This window comes from Pempheris klunzingeri, chromosome 18 (assembly GCF_042242105.1).
Source record: "Pempheris klunzingeri isolate RE-2024b chromosome 18, fPemKlu1.hap1, whole genome shotgun sequence".
In the NCBI taxonomy this organism is placed as follows: domain Eukaryota; kingdom Metazoa; phylum Chordata; class Actinopteri; order Acropomatiformes; family Pempheridae; genus Pempheris; species Pempheris klunzingeri.
The window spans coordinates 2075958-2091709 of record NC_092029.1 but is presented as its reverse complement, the minus strand read 5'-3'; the positions used below and the strand labels follow the sequence as shown (position 1 = coordinate 2091709).

Genomic DNA, 15752 nt, shown 5'->3' with positions numbered 1-15752 from the left:
AAGAAAAGCTATTAAAGGAGAGGAAGGTCCCATGAGATCTGTGCAGGGCAAAGCATGCTGGGTACGATAACACGGAGGAGGTCGAGCCAAACAGCCCCTCTGTTTATTGTTTGGATTTAACACAGATCCAATGGGGCACATTGTCCATATTTAACCTGCAGGGGGAGGGCAGAGGGTGTAAAACACTAAATACTGAAATAGAGCAAAAAATACTGAATACTAAGACTTACTGATGGAAGATTATTTTATTTTTTAAGATGCCCATCTTCATTAAGACTTATTAAAGCCTTAATTTATTGGTAGATTGATGGGTTAGATGTTGTGATGTTATTGGTTGAAACTGGTTGATTTGAGCCTTCGAACACATGCGTCATATTTTGATTTACATGAAGAAAACATGGTTGATTTGTGATATAAGAACAGAAAGAAACTGGTTTTTACATATATAGTTAAATAGGTATAACAGTATAACCAGGGATGTGGGTTAAAAAGTTTAATTTCACTTCAACTTTAAAACAAAAGCTAACAGGGCATAAAGTTCACTTCATCCATCTGTCGAACGCTAACATCGTGATGCTAGTTTAGCTTGTTAGCATGTTAACATTTGCTAATTAGCGCTACACCCAGAATATAGCCGAGGCCGACGGGAACATTAGTGTTGCAGATATTTATTTAACTGCCTGCTCCTTTTATCACCATGGACGACATCAAACTACTACAAACTTTACAAAGGATGGAGTTCAGCCTCCTGGAGGTTATTGTCTTTTAAACGTGTACAACAAGACTGATTGATGGATTGATTGGCAGACTTACAAAGCAATGACACGTGGTGCATTATTGATGTTTTGATGCACTAAAAAACAAGTGTGATATTGTAGTTATTATTTTAACTGTGGTGAACACTAGTAGATGTAGAAAACTGGGACATTTCAGTGTGTTACAGATATTTGTGGGGACCATGGACGTATCAAGAGAGCTGGATCCGTTCATTCCTATGAAAGTTGCTCAGTTGCACAAGAAACCAAAAAAGTTCCTGAGTATTAAAGTGTCTGGATCTTCCTCATATAGAGCATGGCGCACTCTTGTCTCCCATAACCCATAAAAAGTGTTTTGCTGCTGATTTACAGACGTCTCTTTCACAATTCAAGTCCCAAAAGTCATCATTTTGATGGACACCATTGTTTTAATTACACAGTTTGGCCACTAGGCCTGGCTCGCTTCCTGGGGTCATACTGGGACACTCAGTCCCAGAAAAACCAGGACGTCTGGTCACCGTATGACAAACCAGAATATTATTTTTATGTATTTGTATTAAATTATGAACATATGCTTTAACAACATGTTTATTATTGTAACCAAGATGACAAAGCTCCCCTACTAACCCTAACAAAAGGCTTATCACACCAACAGTGATGTTTCTCTAAACCTAACCAAAGCTTAACCACAGTGTTTGCCCGACAAACCCAAAGATACTCTGTTGAATATCTATAAAGACAACCACCATATTTTCACATTAACAGAGCGGGAACTTCTCGACATGCTAGCAGCTCTACGAGTCTACTAATGCTAATGCTAATTAGCATTAGCACACAAATTATGAATCTATGTTCTAACATGTTGACAAGATGACAAAGCTCCCCTACTAACCTTAACAAAGTACTTATCCTAACCTAAACCTAACCAAACTGTGACCCCAGCGTGGATCTACTTTCCCACATGAAGCCGCTTCACCTCCTCCCTGTGAGAGCAGCTCGTCCCTCTGAGAGCAGGGCTTAAAGCACTCTGCTGAAACATCTATTAAATTAAGGCCGTCTGATGTTCTGCTTCCTGTAACAACCGTTTTACTGGGCTGTGAACGACGGGAGTCATAACTCACCGACTCACCGCGTGAGCGTCCAACAGCCGCCTCGTTCATGAGTCAGACTCCCAACATGGTGGGTGGGTGTTCCCTCGTTCCAGTAACTCACAGCCACACTCTTATATATTCATATTTACTCGATATTATGGGCTTTATTTACTTTGTATTGTCATTTTGCTGCTGCTGCTGTTTTCTTTATCTGAACAGAAGGTTAATGTTTGTTACGGAGATTTTAAAGCACTCCTGACTTGACATGAGATGAAAATGAAAAGTATTTATGATCACAATGACGTCACACATTGTGTTTGCGCCAGTTAATTATGAGGCAACATGATAAATCACAGATTTATTTAGGAAAATGTGTCATGGAAGTGCGATATAAACATAAAAACATACTTTTTTAGAATCGTTTACTCGTTTTTTACTGTGTTTTAGTAATTCATACCCTCCTTAATACTGTAACAGTTCTACTTGTATTTACTATTATCATTCAGCAAATATCTCTTGTTTTATGTTATGTGAACACGTGCTGCCTTCAGGTCCCGTTAGGGTTTGATGACAGCAGAGATTAACTCCCATATTCTGCTCATTTTGAAGTTCATACTGGTATTTTTCATACAGGTTTACATGGTCTAATGTTCAATAAACACATTATTTTTCCTCACAGCAGACGTAAAGAGTACATTTTGCACAATATGGAACCTTTAATAAAAAACATTCCTCACTGAGCAACAAGTGCAGAATAAATGAAAGCAAGAAATTATAATCTCTTAATCAATTATCCACTGGTGAAATGAAACCATTAGAGTCATACTGGCCAGAGGGAGACACGGCACTTCTTTACACCTCTATATTTAAGGTTAGATACAGATATTATTATAAAACATGTAAAGTAAAAATCTGAAATAATCATTCAATAATATAACATATAATAATATAACACTGATAGGTTCCACCCTGTCTGCATACTTTTAATAGTATTTAATCAGAATAACGACCAAAGCCAAACACTCTTCATTAGACAACACGATGAAACAAAGAAAGTATTTCTAAAGGTGTTTTACTTTGGTAAATAAGTTAATCAATACCCTCAGCACTGATACCGTCCTACTCAATGAATACTTATTTTATTTTATATGCTGTTTGAATACTTTTCTAAACATTTACTTTCATTTAATTGATTTGATTTATTAGATTTTTTTGGGTAATGGTTATTAATTTCTTTTTTATTTTCTAATTTTAAATGCAGTATTGATTTTTTTAATTGAACATCATCCATATTTCATTATTAGTGTTTTAAATACGATATTTAACTTCCGTGTTGTCCGTCCACCAAAGCTTTTCACACATCAACAAACACCTGTTAGTGATGGCGTCAGGTGAGCGTCGTCTCACCTGGTCTCTCCGAGGTGTCCCGGCCGTCCAATCACAAAACGTCTCCAGTCCTCTGCGGTGATGAGTTCACTGTCGGCGCTCACAGCATCTCAGCTGTTCACGTGACTGCTCCTGAAATATCAATATCTTCCTCCTTTCTTCCTCTAGTTTCTTCTTCTCTGGCCGACTTGGAGGCGCAGTAGCGGAGCCGTGTGAAGCTTCGTCCTCTCCAAGTTTGGTGTGTGAGCTCACCGGGGCGAGAGAGTAAGACTGAGAGCTGAGGAGGCAGAGAGAGAGAGAGAGAGAGTTGTGTTTTCAGCTTGAATAGTTCTTCCTTTCAGCCTTGTTTCTTCAGCCTGTGTGTCCCTGTTCAGGAGTGAGGCTCTGCTCTATATTTAACCTGTGCTCTCAGTCTGTGTTAGCAGCTGAACCGACTGACTGAGGCTTTAACAAACCCCCAACAGCTGAACTATCAGCCGCCCCGGCAGCCTGACCACTCCTCCCTCTGCATCACAGCCAGGGGCTCAGCTGAGGTTTACATTACTTCTGTTTAGCAGGTTGTTTTCTTCTCTTTCCCCTCAAAGCCACAAACCTTTTAACCCTCTGAACTCTCTAAACGCTGCGTCTGCGTCCACGTTTCTTCTTCTTGTGCCGTCATTTCTTGGAGGACCTTCTTCTTCTTCATGTCCCTAAAATGTGTCCAACCTCAGCTAAAAGCTTCCAGAAGTCAATAAAGCAGAATGAGTGAGAAAAGGTCTGGAGTGTCAAGAGATATTTAGTTTATCAATATGGTTTGTGTCTTTATTTAGTCAAATTTAATGAAAAAACTTTTCATTTTCAATTTCTCATTATCAAACTTTTCAAATTTCTTTTGTCCAGTTTCTGTATTCCTGGATTTCCTCCATGTTTCTCCCAGTCTGAAGCCTTTTAGTGACTTCTGGAACCTTTTAGCTGAGGTTGGACACATTTTATGGGACATGAAGAAGAAGAAGGTCCTCCAAGAAACGACGTCACCAGAAGAAGAAACAGCAGCGAGGACGCATAAGGATATATGACTGTGTGGAGTTTATTATCAGCAGCATTTAGTTTGTCAAAGTGAGTAGGTGCAGCTCAGCTCTGTGAATGAATAGGTGGAGTTGGGAGTTCACTCATTTCTTTGTTTCTCACTGGAGCGAGCGAACGAGTGAGGGCCAGGAGAGCCTTTTCAAACACAGCATGATTTATTCTCGGCTGTTAGTACAAGAACATTTGCTCCCAATAAAGAGCAGGTCGGAGTTTGATGTTATAAATGAGAAACAGTGAGAATTTGAGGTCTGTGCTGTTACAAAACTGTGACGTCCAGCTTCAGATTCAGACACAACACAGCCGACGGCGAGGCCTCGTTCACGCCTGCGGTCCCTCGCTGGTGTTTTTACGGGAACGTCTTTACAAATAAACACAGCTATGGTGTTTCTGTTTTATCCCACAACCCTTGAAAGCCTCTTAGCACTTTGTAAAATAATCACATCTTTTCATAAACGCACACAAACACAGATTATAAACGCAGAGCTGGTGCTAGTTTGTTTTTTCTCTCTTATCAACGTCTCTCTCGTCACTGTCTTCGGCTTAAATGTGTGTTTTGGTCCTTAAAGCTGCCACCTGTAGGATTTAAAGATTTCCAGCTGTGGCGCCCCCTAGCGGTGGTACCAACAAGCCGCTGCCCTCTACCCCACAAACTATCCTCAGCCCCTTTTTTCAAGGCGGGGATGTGGCGCCATTATTCTGCCTCGCCAATTGTGTACTTTCAGATGGATTTGGGGTCCCTTTTGTTCCGCCTGCCCAGTAAACGTAGAATCTTAGAAATTTCTGTTTAAAATCATGCTTGGTGTAAAAAAGCACAGCCGACTCGATGGCGAGGCTTCTTAATGCCGTTCTCTGCTCATAAAGGACTATTTATGTCTACGTTTGGTCATTTGAAGTTTGATAAATGTAAATTAAAGGTATTACTAAGATGTTTACATATTTTTGTTAAAGGACTCCTCACTTCCAGGTTGTCAAATACCGCCGCTTAGTCGACACCTTTAGCGTTTGATACCGACGATCGAGGGACCTTTTAGCTTCTGTTTGAGACGCTGAAGGGAGAAAAACTATTAATCCAAGTAAATTTCATGATTAATTATTCTGTTTTTATGAATCGATCAACAGCCCAAACCACAACTATGTGATTTTAGTTAACACGACACCATGTTAGCATGCTAGCGTGCTAACATTTGCTAATGTGCTGGTTTGTAGTTTTTGGACATAAAATGAAAAAGGACAAAAGGAACGTGACTTGACGAGATGGCAGCGCATCACTGAAAACATCCAGATATTTAATGCTGAGATGCTTCAATAAAGAACTAAAAAGTCAGCGTCATGGTGGCACTGAAGGAAAGGTCAATAATAATGATAATAATAATAATATGATTTCGTTTCGTCATTGAGATACTTCAGTCTGGACCAAACGACCATCAGAACATTTCCATCCCTGAAGCCATGTCGCTAAAAATGGCTGAAAATAAAACGCAGTAATAATAATAACTGATGTTTTGTCTGTGATGCAAATCATCACACCCAGACTTCCTCCTGCACTCACACAGTCATGGCTGCCACCATTCCTGTTTTATCTGTAACTTTCCATTAATTTGGACCTCTGGAGGGACTGCAGATGAATGAGAGAACGGCTGTGTGATAATAATCACGGTGCATTAACAGAGGAAAAGGCCGTGACTCAATTCAGTCTAATGAGCTTCTGCTGCACATTTCACTGTGAGTTATCAGGGTGGATTATATACTGTGTGTGCTGCAGGAGACGGAGGATAAAAGCCTCTCATATTTCCAGGGCTGAGCTCTCTGGAACTGGAGCATAGAAACAGTTTGATATTAAACAAAGGCACGCATCATAAGTGTTAATGATATAGGTAGAGGATAACGCTTCTATTTGAAAACCTAGACTCTATTTGTACATATTTTGGTGTCTAAATGACACATAAATACATTTTGGATTTGGTCCAGTAGATCACAGCAACCTTGAACAGGCTGCAATGGCTTCAACATAATCCTTTGGGACAACTGCGGCTGATCAAGAAAATGTCCACTAAAAGTGTTTGTTTTTGCCACAATAACCGTAATATTTATTTGTTCAAAGCCACCAGCCTCCATTGACAAAAACAGTAATTCTACACAGGAGTTACTGGTCTACCTCTGTCTTCATCAGTTAGTTTGTTTGTGTTAAAGTGTGACTTTGGTGTTTTAAATGGTTTGTTTGGATCCAAAACAATATTTGTGTAACTCACATTAACACAAACAAAGTAATTGATTGAGGCAGCAGTAAACCAGCGAATCCCTGTTTTCTATGAGATAAAATTACTGTTTTTGTGAATGGAGTCTGGTGTGTTTGCAGAGAGCGATATAACGGCTGTTTGTGGTTAAACCAAAAGGATCTTCTTTGAGGTACTTTGTACTTCTACTCCTTTTCTATTTCACATTCATCCGACAGCTTTAGTTACTTATTATTTAAGATTTTATAAACAAAACTTATGAGGAAAGTGACATTTCTCCTTATTTGAAATCAAAGTAAACTGAATTATTACATGTTACAAAGCAAACAATAAATAGATCAACCAAGAAAATAATCAGCAGATTAATACATAATAAACAAATATAAAACATTAAAAAATGTCATAATAAAAATAATATAACAGTGTGTATATATGTATAATTATTTGCTGAATCATTGTAAACTGAATATTTTTAGGTTTTAGACAACTGGTTGGATAAAACAAACAATTTGAAATTAAAAAAATAATCATCAGATTAAGTTATATTGTAAAAAAAGTGTCATTTGAAGCCCCAAAATGCTTTATAACACCACAGTTCCCTCCATTTTAGCATCCGATTATAACTAAACAGGTCTTAAACTGTCTCAGATAATAACAGGAAAGGATATTTATAGTATTTGTGTACATTCTACAACATTTTGAGACACGTCATGGGTTAAAAATTACTTCTCAGTCAGTGTAAACTCACTGCAGAGCAGCTGGACATCATGATCCATCTCATTTTAATGAGGAACATCGCCATCTAGCTTTATCACCCACTCTTCATTAATTAAAAAGAACTCTCTCTGATTAGCACATGATCCTCCTATGGTGAACATGCCAAATAACAACAATAAAGTAGTTTAGAATATTATCTTCATTATTTGTGTGTGATTTTTTAACCTTTGTGATGTTTCTTTACTTGACAGGATCTCATAATTCATCAAATATGACATTATAATGGGCTTATTTTACACTCTGCTGCTTTATTTTCTTAAATATCTGAATATTTAGTTAATATTCCTGCAGAAAATGACACATTTAAGTGCTTTTCAAACTGGGATTAATAGATATTAGAATAAAAAAGTTGACATGTACCAACTACTTGGTTAGAAAAGTTACCATAATCAAAACACAGAACTTCCGGAAACAGCCTTCAAAATAAAATGAGGAGTATGGGTACATTTAATGGGAATCTGCAGTAAAATAAAAAATATTTGTGTCTTTTGCTTTTTTTTCATGAACCAGCTACATTTCAATTAGTTGTCTTTGTTTTTATTCAACGTTCCCTTACATGTTTATTACCTGATGTAGATGTAGAGCTGGACGTCATCGGCGTAGCGGTGAAAGCGGAGACCATGACGGCGCGTGATGCTGCCAAGGGGGACCATGTATGTAGAGGATGAAGAGGAGAGGACCAAGCACCGAACCCTGGGGGACGCCCGGGTGCAGAGGAGCGGTGGTGGAGGTGCGGGTGTCGCCACTGATGAACTGTTGACGATCTGAGAGGTTCAACTTCGGCCAGGTTGCAGCACCCAAGAAGAAACCACCAACCGCTGGACACCAGGTCTGTGGTTTGAACCTTGCATGTTCTCTCCAGGTTCCTCCATCAGTCCCAAGACATGCAGGTTTATCGGTGACTCTAAATTGCCGGTAGGTGCCAGTGTGAGTGGTTGTCTGTCTTTATGTGTCGGCCCTGCAATTGACTGCCGACCAGTCCAGGGAGTAGCCCGCCTCTCGCCCAAAGTCAGCTGGTATAGAAAATGGATGGATGGACCTGGAGGCAAACCACAAACCGCTGGCTGGCAGTCCAAAGACATACAGGTTGATTGGTGACTCTGAATTGCCCGTAGGTGTGAGTACGAGTGTGAACGGTTGTCTGTCTCTATGTCTTGGCCCTGCGATTGACTGCCAACCTCAAAGACGATATATTATTGTATTCTGTTCGAGACACCCTGTGAATACGAAACACGTGTATGTGTCGAGAAAGCGGCTTTTATTTTGAAGCCCCCTGTGCTGGACTTCCGGTGGTGGGCGGAAGCTTTCCGGTCGGTGTTTCTCAGCAGCAGCAGTCAGCAGCTACATAGAGCCGATCCGCTGCTTCTGCTCCCCGATGAGAAACACTGTCATCTGCGGAGGATCATGGAATAAACATGGCCCACAATAGAAGCTTTTTCCTCGAAGGTAAGCTGTGACACCCCGCTCCGCCGCTCCGCCCGGCCCGCCGCCTGTTTCACCCGCACACAGCGCTCCGGAGTCCCGCTCGCCGAGGCGGATTTTTGGGGTCCGCTCGGTTGTCACATAATCGGTCCAAATATGTGAGGATCCAGAGCTAACGCTAGGTGGCTAACGCTAGCCTCTTAATGCCTGCTAGTGTAGCGTTATCATCCTCCAGTGAGCGCTGCCAGGCCGGTGACAGTGCCGCATCTGTGGGCCCGGAGAAGAGCACCAAACCCGGTCCCGAAGGGGGTGGTCCGGTCCGGCGGGGATTAAACAGAACCTGTGCTTGCGAGCCTTGAGCTAGCTTAGCACCGTTAGCGCTGACGTTAGCAGCAATGTGGTTAGCTGGATGTAGCGACGGGCCTTCCTGTCCCTGCTCGGCTGTTAGCTGCCACACAACGTTTATACAACACAGAAAAACACACAAACATCTGAATAATAAACAGAAAAACAACATTTAAAGCTCCTCCTGACGCCCAGACAGCTAATAAAGTCTCCAAATAGCATGCTAGCGTTGTAGCTCCAGGTAGCAGCTAGCTTACATTTATGCTGAAATATTGTAAACAGACATTTCCTCAGTGGTTCATGCTGTCATTGTGTCATTGTGTCATGATTGTCCACCATTGTCTGATAGGTCACATTTCACATTTACAGGCTAAAGGCTTAGAAACATGCATGGATTAAATAAAAACAGCATTTAAAGCCTTGCACATGAAAGAAGAGCTGACTCTAATATCATGCTTTAATGGGCAATTAAGTTTTCCTCACAAAGCAGAATTAAAAATGTAGAAATAGCTTTAAATTAAGAAGTGAGGGTGAGTAATTGTAGTGCCAATGCAGCATAAAGGAGATGGAGATATTCTGTGTTTTACCTCTTGTCAATAAATCCCATGAAAACACCTAAATCATCAATGTTTGAATCCACATTTATCTTCTTCCTCTGAGCCACAGAGCTCCATTAATGTCCACTAACTATTAAAAACACACCATTAACCCTCACTGCTGCACTGGGTGACACTCACACTCACCGTCCTGCTGCCTGAAACATTCACTGGAGCACCAAGTGTGGATTCATCCGCCACTGGAAATAGTCCCCATCTAATGTACTAATTACCACCCTAACCCTGTGGACTGTGAGCAGGGTAGGGAAGTCAGGAAATAGTTTTGGATAATGAAAATAAGTAAAACTTAGAATAATACCGTCTTTGTCCTTTTTCTCCAAAGATGTGAAAGTTTTCAAATATCAAACCGCTGATTAAACACAAGCGGTCATCAAAGAGCGAATCCAAATATGATGATTGATGATGGTATGTCTGAAATCTGCAAAATTTTAATTTAGGTTCTGAACTATCTGATGAGTGAATAAGTTGACAAGATTAAGAATTTGATTGTTTTTAGATTCAGTGCCAACTTTCTGTTTGAATTACTTTTTCACACTCAGTCCAGTTTACACATTTCAGTTCATATTTGAGGTTTAGCACATCTGGGGTCATCTTATCAAATCTTATCAGGAGATATCAGTGAGGATTTAATCTGAGCAGCGGCCTGTTTCTGTTCTTCAAGTTCTGTTTCAAGTTCTCAGGTATGGGCTGCTAGTTTGTGATTAGTTAAACATTGAACATTGAATTCTTTATTTCTGTTATTATGTTTGAGGCTCTTGATGCCTTCAACAGTGGCGAGACGACAGTAGACGTGTTTATTGTTGGTGTCTTAACCCCTAAGCCAAGTGAGCGCCCTGAAAATGTTGTAAATCTGTGGAAACAGGCCCCGTGATTGCATTAGGGATTGTGTATTTTTTCTAGATTAACTGTGTGCTTGATCCCTGCACGAGTTCAGTTCTGAATGACAACGAGCTGTTTGGATTTGATCGTCAGATGAGAGTCGGAGCTCTCCTTCAGCTGCACTTTAGTCTGTTTGGACAAATTGTGTCGGTGCAGTTGTAGATGTCGTCATAGGTCTCCCATCACGGATTTGTCCTGCAGGAAGTCCACCGCCGCACCGTCCGCAGACATTTGGATTCCTGCAGAAGCTCAGCAGGAATCCAAACGTCCCCTCAGTAGTATTATCAGAGCATTTGTTGTGATTTATGAAGCTGGAAAACGGAGCTAAACATGACTGTTGGACCTGGGGGCTGGCTGCGTGCGTTCGCTGGAGGAGATTGGAGCAGGCTTAGTTTGGCTCGCGCCGGATTGAACAAGATGACTGAAGCAGAAGAGCTCTGGGATCATAATCCAATGTATGATTTTTGAACTTTTGAAGATTATTTGTCTTGTCGTTTAAAAAGCCCCCTGAAATGGATAATTCACTGAATACATTCTGCATTATTTATTTATTTAATTCCCTAAATGTTCAGAGTGTTCTGCCACTCGTCTCGGCTCTCTTCGGTGTCTGCTAATCCACTTCTGCAGCTGCACGGGGGAAGCAGGAGCATTACGTCTGAGGCCAGGAGGGAGGCAGGCCGGGGCGCTCTGAATACGCTTTAGGAGGCAGAAAAAGACGCAGCTTTTTGAGGCCTCTGTTTGTGTGACCTGACACAAAGTGATTCTTGTAAAAGATGGAGGTTTAGCTGATGTTTACCTCCCTGGCTCACAGCCAGACGCACAACAAGCATTAACCTGATTATGTAGCTGAGGTTTGTGTGTTTTAAAGCAGCAGGAATCCTCCTTTAAAATGAAGTATATTTATTATTAAACGTAAAGAAGGAAACTGCTCTGTGTTTGAGCCCGGACGCATAAAGAAAACTGCAGGCTCTGGCCATTCCTATGAAAGCTGCTCATTGGTGCGTGAAACCAAAAAAGTTTGACTTCCTGGGCATAAAAATACCCAGATTTTAGTCAGCGTTGGGCCCATGGAGCATGGCTAGCTTCCTGTTAGCCCTCTGCTACCTTGAAAGGAGATAAAATGATTTATTTGTCTTTTTCTAGACTCTCCAAACGTTTTTAGATCGACTGGAAACGAGTCCTCTCACAGGTTGCACCCTGCTGTCTGTGGAGGGTTTTCAGTGAGGCGTGTTTTTAGTCCTTGACCTAAAAAAGTTTCCCACAAGCTGATAAATGATCCTGTTGGCTGGTCAGAAATAAGTCCCTGTTTGTACTCTTTAATATACATCTCAGGATAAAAGCACACTTTCTGTGGGAAACGACAACTTCACTGCACCTTTCAGTGGCAGAGCGCAGTTTATCGTCCTCATCTTGAAAAACACAAACATATTGGACCCTCTTCCACTGTTTCACGCCTTGAACGTACAGTTTTCCTGGCCCTCCTCCAGTTTGTAGTTTACACTGTAAGACAGTGGACTTCCTGTCCTCACAGACCTGCAGTCAGCTGGTGGAAGCAGATTACCTCTCCTCACAGAAAGCGGTGGGATTCTGCTTTGTACTTTACCACAGAACGATGGAGGAGATTGTTTTTCGGCATTGAGATAATAGATGTTTTACCACCCAACACTTCAGGGAAGTCATCATTCTGCCACAGCTGCACATGAATGCACCAGCAGGCTTTAATCACTCTGTGCTTTGAGCTGAATTTCCTTGCAGACTCTTGAGACGGATAAATGATGGAAAAATCTCATTTGGTGGTGTCAAACCTACATGAGTGAACCAAAGTAGTGAATATGGTTATAGCAGTAGAAATATAAGCACACAATAGGATTGTTTGCCCTATAAGGACAGTGTCCTTAAACTAGGCTCAATTCTCACATATCACAGTTTGAAATGACTGGCATGTCCAAAAAGTGGATCCAGTGGATCGCCTAGCTGGCAGCTGTGAAACTTGATTACAGTAGGTCCACGAAAAGAGCTTGTTTTAGCCACTGACAGGCTCAGATTGTTATTCTAAGTGTGTGACAGCATCATGGAAAGGATCTCTACAAAGAGAGACCTGGAAGATCCTTTTGGTTTAACCACAAACAGCACACACACCAGACTACATTCACTAAAATAGTCATTTTACCTCACAGAACACCGGAGTTGCTGGTCTGCTGCTGCCTTGATCAGGTAGTTTGTTAGTGTTTTTGTGTGACTTTGAGGTGTTAAAAAGTTAGTTTTGATCTGAAATACAGCGTTAAATCATCAAAGTTACACCAAATCCAGTCACCAGCAACTCCCAAGTTCTGTGTGGTAAAATTACTGTTTTTGAATGTAGTCTGGTGTGTGTGTGCAGAGAGCGATATAATGGCTGTTTGTGGTTAAACCAAAAAGATCTTCCAGGTCTCTCTCTGTAGGGATCCTTTCCATGATGCTGTCACACACTTAGAATAACACTCTGAGCCTGTCAGTGGATCAAACAAGCACTTTTAGTGGACCTACTGTGATCAGGTGTTCTTCCTCGATCAAACCCCTTTCGATGCCAAAAGTCGTGGCCAAAACTGAGCACTGATGTGATACCATTGTTCTCTTTTCCCCAAATTCTAAATCTGCTGCTACTTCACAGAAAAAAAAAAAAGACATAACTTTCACCGAAGTTTGTTGTCAGAGTTGAATCAGCAGCCTGTCGAAGTGCACGGACGTTATTTAAAGCAGAAACAGTGATTTTTATCCCGTCAGTGAGGGGAGGGAAAACAGTGGATCTAATTTGGTTGACCTCTTGATAAGGTCAGTGGTGGCAGCAGTGCATGTCTTCACATCCCTGTAAACACAGAGAGGAGAAAGAGGAATGATGTGGTATTTCATTTTAGTGGCCGTGTAATCTTTTGGCTCTCACCCTTTGGGTCAGATTACCACATTAATCCCACCTGTATGCATGACGTCTCCCCCTAAAACAACATTTAAACACGATATTTTCATTCTTGGATTGAACCCAACAGGCTCTGTCATTGTTGTGGACATGGACTGTTGTTATTAATGTTTCTGACATAATGACAGACGCTCTCATTGGACGTGAACACTTGTTTTCCTTTAACCAAGCTCTTTACTTTGGAACGCACCCCAAAATGTTGGAGAGGGTGGTTCTGTGTAATGTCAGAAAATGATCCCTTTAATCTGTTTTTCATTCAGAACAGAGATGTGGAAATTTGGGTAAACTCTGCTTACGGAAATCGACTTCTAGTGGTGCTGAATAATTCCACACATGTACAGTAAAGTACTTTTATACCTGCTCTGATGTCACAAATCATCATATTTGGTGTTGTAATAATCTTTATTTACAGAGGGATGCTGGTGTCATCCATCCAGTATCATCATACATGCTGATCAGCTAAATGATTAAAGGGTCACTCCGCTATTGTTAAAACCTATTTTTACATAATCTGGTGTCTGAATGACTGGTAGGTACTAAAAGTGTTGGAACTGGTCCAGTAGATCACCTCAGCCAGCAGCCACCAGATGGGCTGCAACGTGATCCTTTGGGACAACTGCACCTGATCACAGTAGGTCCACTAAAAGTGCTTGTTTTAGCCTCTGACAGGCTCAGAGTGTTATTCTAAGTGTGTGACAGCATCATGGAAAGGATCCCTACAGAGAGAGACCTGGAAGATCCTTTTGGTTTAACCACAAACAGCCGTTATATCGCTCTCTGCACACACACCAGACTACATTCACTAAAACAGTAATTTTACCTTGCTGAAGGAAGTGGAGTTGCTGGTCTGCCGCTGCCTTGGTCGTTTAGTTTGTGTGATTATGTTTAAAGAAAATAGTGTTGTGTCCAAATCTAACATTAAAAACACCAAAGTCACACTGTAACGCAAACAAACTAACTACGTGAGGCAGCAGAAGACCAGCAACTCTTGAGTGGTAAAAGTACTATTTTTGTGAATGGAGTCTGGTGTGTGTGCAGAGAGCGATATAACGTCTGTTTGTGGTTAAACCAAAAGGATCTTCCAGGTCTCTCTCTGTAGGGATCCTTTCCATGATGCTGTCACACACTGAGAATAACACTCTGAGCCTGTCAGTGGATCAAACAAGCTCTTTTAGTGGACCTACTGTGATCAGGTGCAGTTGTCCCAAAGGATTACCTTGCAGCCATTGCAGCTCGTTTGCTGGCTGAGGTGATCTACTGGATCAGCTCCAACACTTTTTATTTAGACACCAGAATATGTATAAATGGTGCCCAGGTTTAAAAATACCGGAGTTACCCTTCAAGGCTGCAAAATAACTAAACTACTAACTAAGTTGACTTTGCTGCAGTGATATGAGAGTGTTTTTATTACAAGTGGTTTAATATGTCCAAAAGGAGCCCAAGGTTCCCGTTTGCTAATTGGTGCCGGTATTCATATCATCTAGTTGAAATGATCTGCCCTGAAATGTGGCTTCATCTAAATGGTCATTTCGGCTGATGCCTGTGTCTTGGTCCTGTCTGATCCCTGCACTGATGTGAGTCTGGTTTATTATTCAATCCAAGCCCTGGATAGGTCAGAGACCAGGCGAGATGGAGGGTACAAGCACAACTGGAGCTTTTCTCTCTCTGGTGACAGTGAAGAGGAAAGGAGACATGAGTAAGCACTTCTCCAGCCCTCGTTTTCAGCACCACCAGCGCTGCACTGCATCACTTTTCCCAGCACACAGCTCAGCCTCCACATACAGGAAAAGACCCCAGTGACACCGCCGCTGATGAGCAGGCTATTCCCGTCTCCCATGATATACGCTCCGGCCTTTCAGCACAGCAGTACAGACCTGTGCCGGCACATGAAACACCGTCGGCATGTAAATCCTCTCCCCTCGTTTCACAAACTGGAATCTGCTAGGGTTGGACCGATATGTGAGCTGGTGGTAAATATTGATCACAAGAGGTTTCCTCCTGACCACATGCAGGGGAAACGAGTTAAATCTGTAGTTTAGGAAGTAGTTTAATGTTATTATTAAGTTATTCTGTTTAAATTAATGTTTAGTCTAATTCCCAAAGTCTTTTAAATGTCTTGTTTTATTTTACCAACAGTCCCAAAACCTAAAGATATCAAATTTAAGATGATATAAAACCAAGAAAAGCAACAAGTCGTCTATTTTAAGAGGCTTAAACTAGAGGATATT

General features: G+C 41.3%; 3 protein-coding genes across 5 annotated transcripts in view; 1 reads left to right on the top strand and 2 right to left on the bottom strand.

Annotated features, from left to right (window-relative positions):
* filip1b (filamin A interacting protein 1b) overlaps positions 1–3267 on the bottom strand; it is a 41977-nt gene extending 38710 nt beyond the window's left edge. For both annotated transcript variants that reach the window (XM_070849369.1, XM_070849368.1), the window contains exon 1: positions 3254–3267. The gene's annotated coding sequence lies outside the window, so the exon portion shown is untranslated. The remainder of the gene's footprint in view (positions 1–3253) is intronic.
* Positions 1–15752, bottom strand: part of cox7a2b (cytochrome c oxidase subunit 7A2b) — a 70856-nt gene that overhangs the window by 52100 nt on the left and 3004 nt on the right. The gene's annotated exons all lie outside the window — the stretch shown is intronic.
* Positions 8650–15752, top strand: part of senp6a (SUMO specific peptidase 6a) — a 33623-nt gene continuing 26520 nt past the window's right edge. Inside the window, exons 1-2 of one of the 2 annotated variants that reach the window (XM_070849370.1) lie at positions 8650–8754; positions 15127–15220. In XM_070849370.1, coding sequence (XP_070705471.1) covers positions 8724–8754; positions 15127–15220 — 125 coding nt within the window. In that variant the 5' untranslated portion in view covers positions 8650–8723. The remainder of the gene's footprint in view (positions 8755–15126; positions 15221–15752) is intronic. The other variant, XM_070849371.1, reaches the window with a different exon arrangement.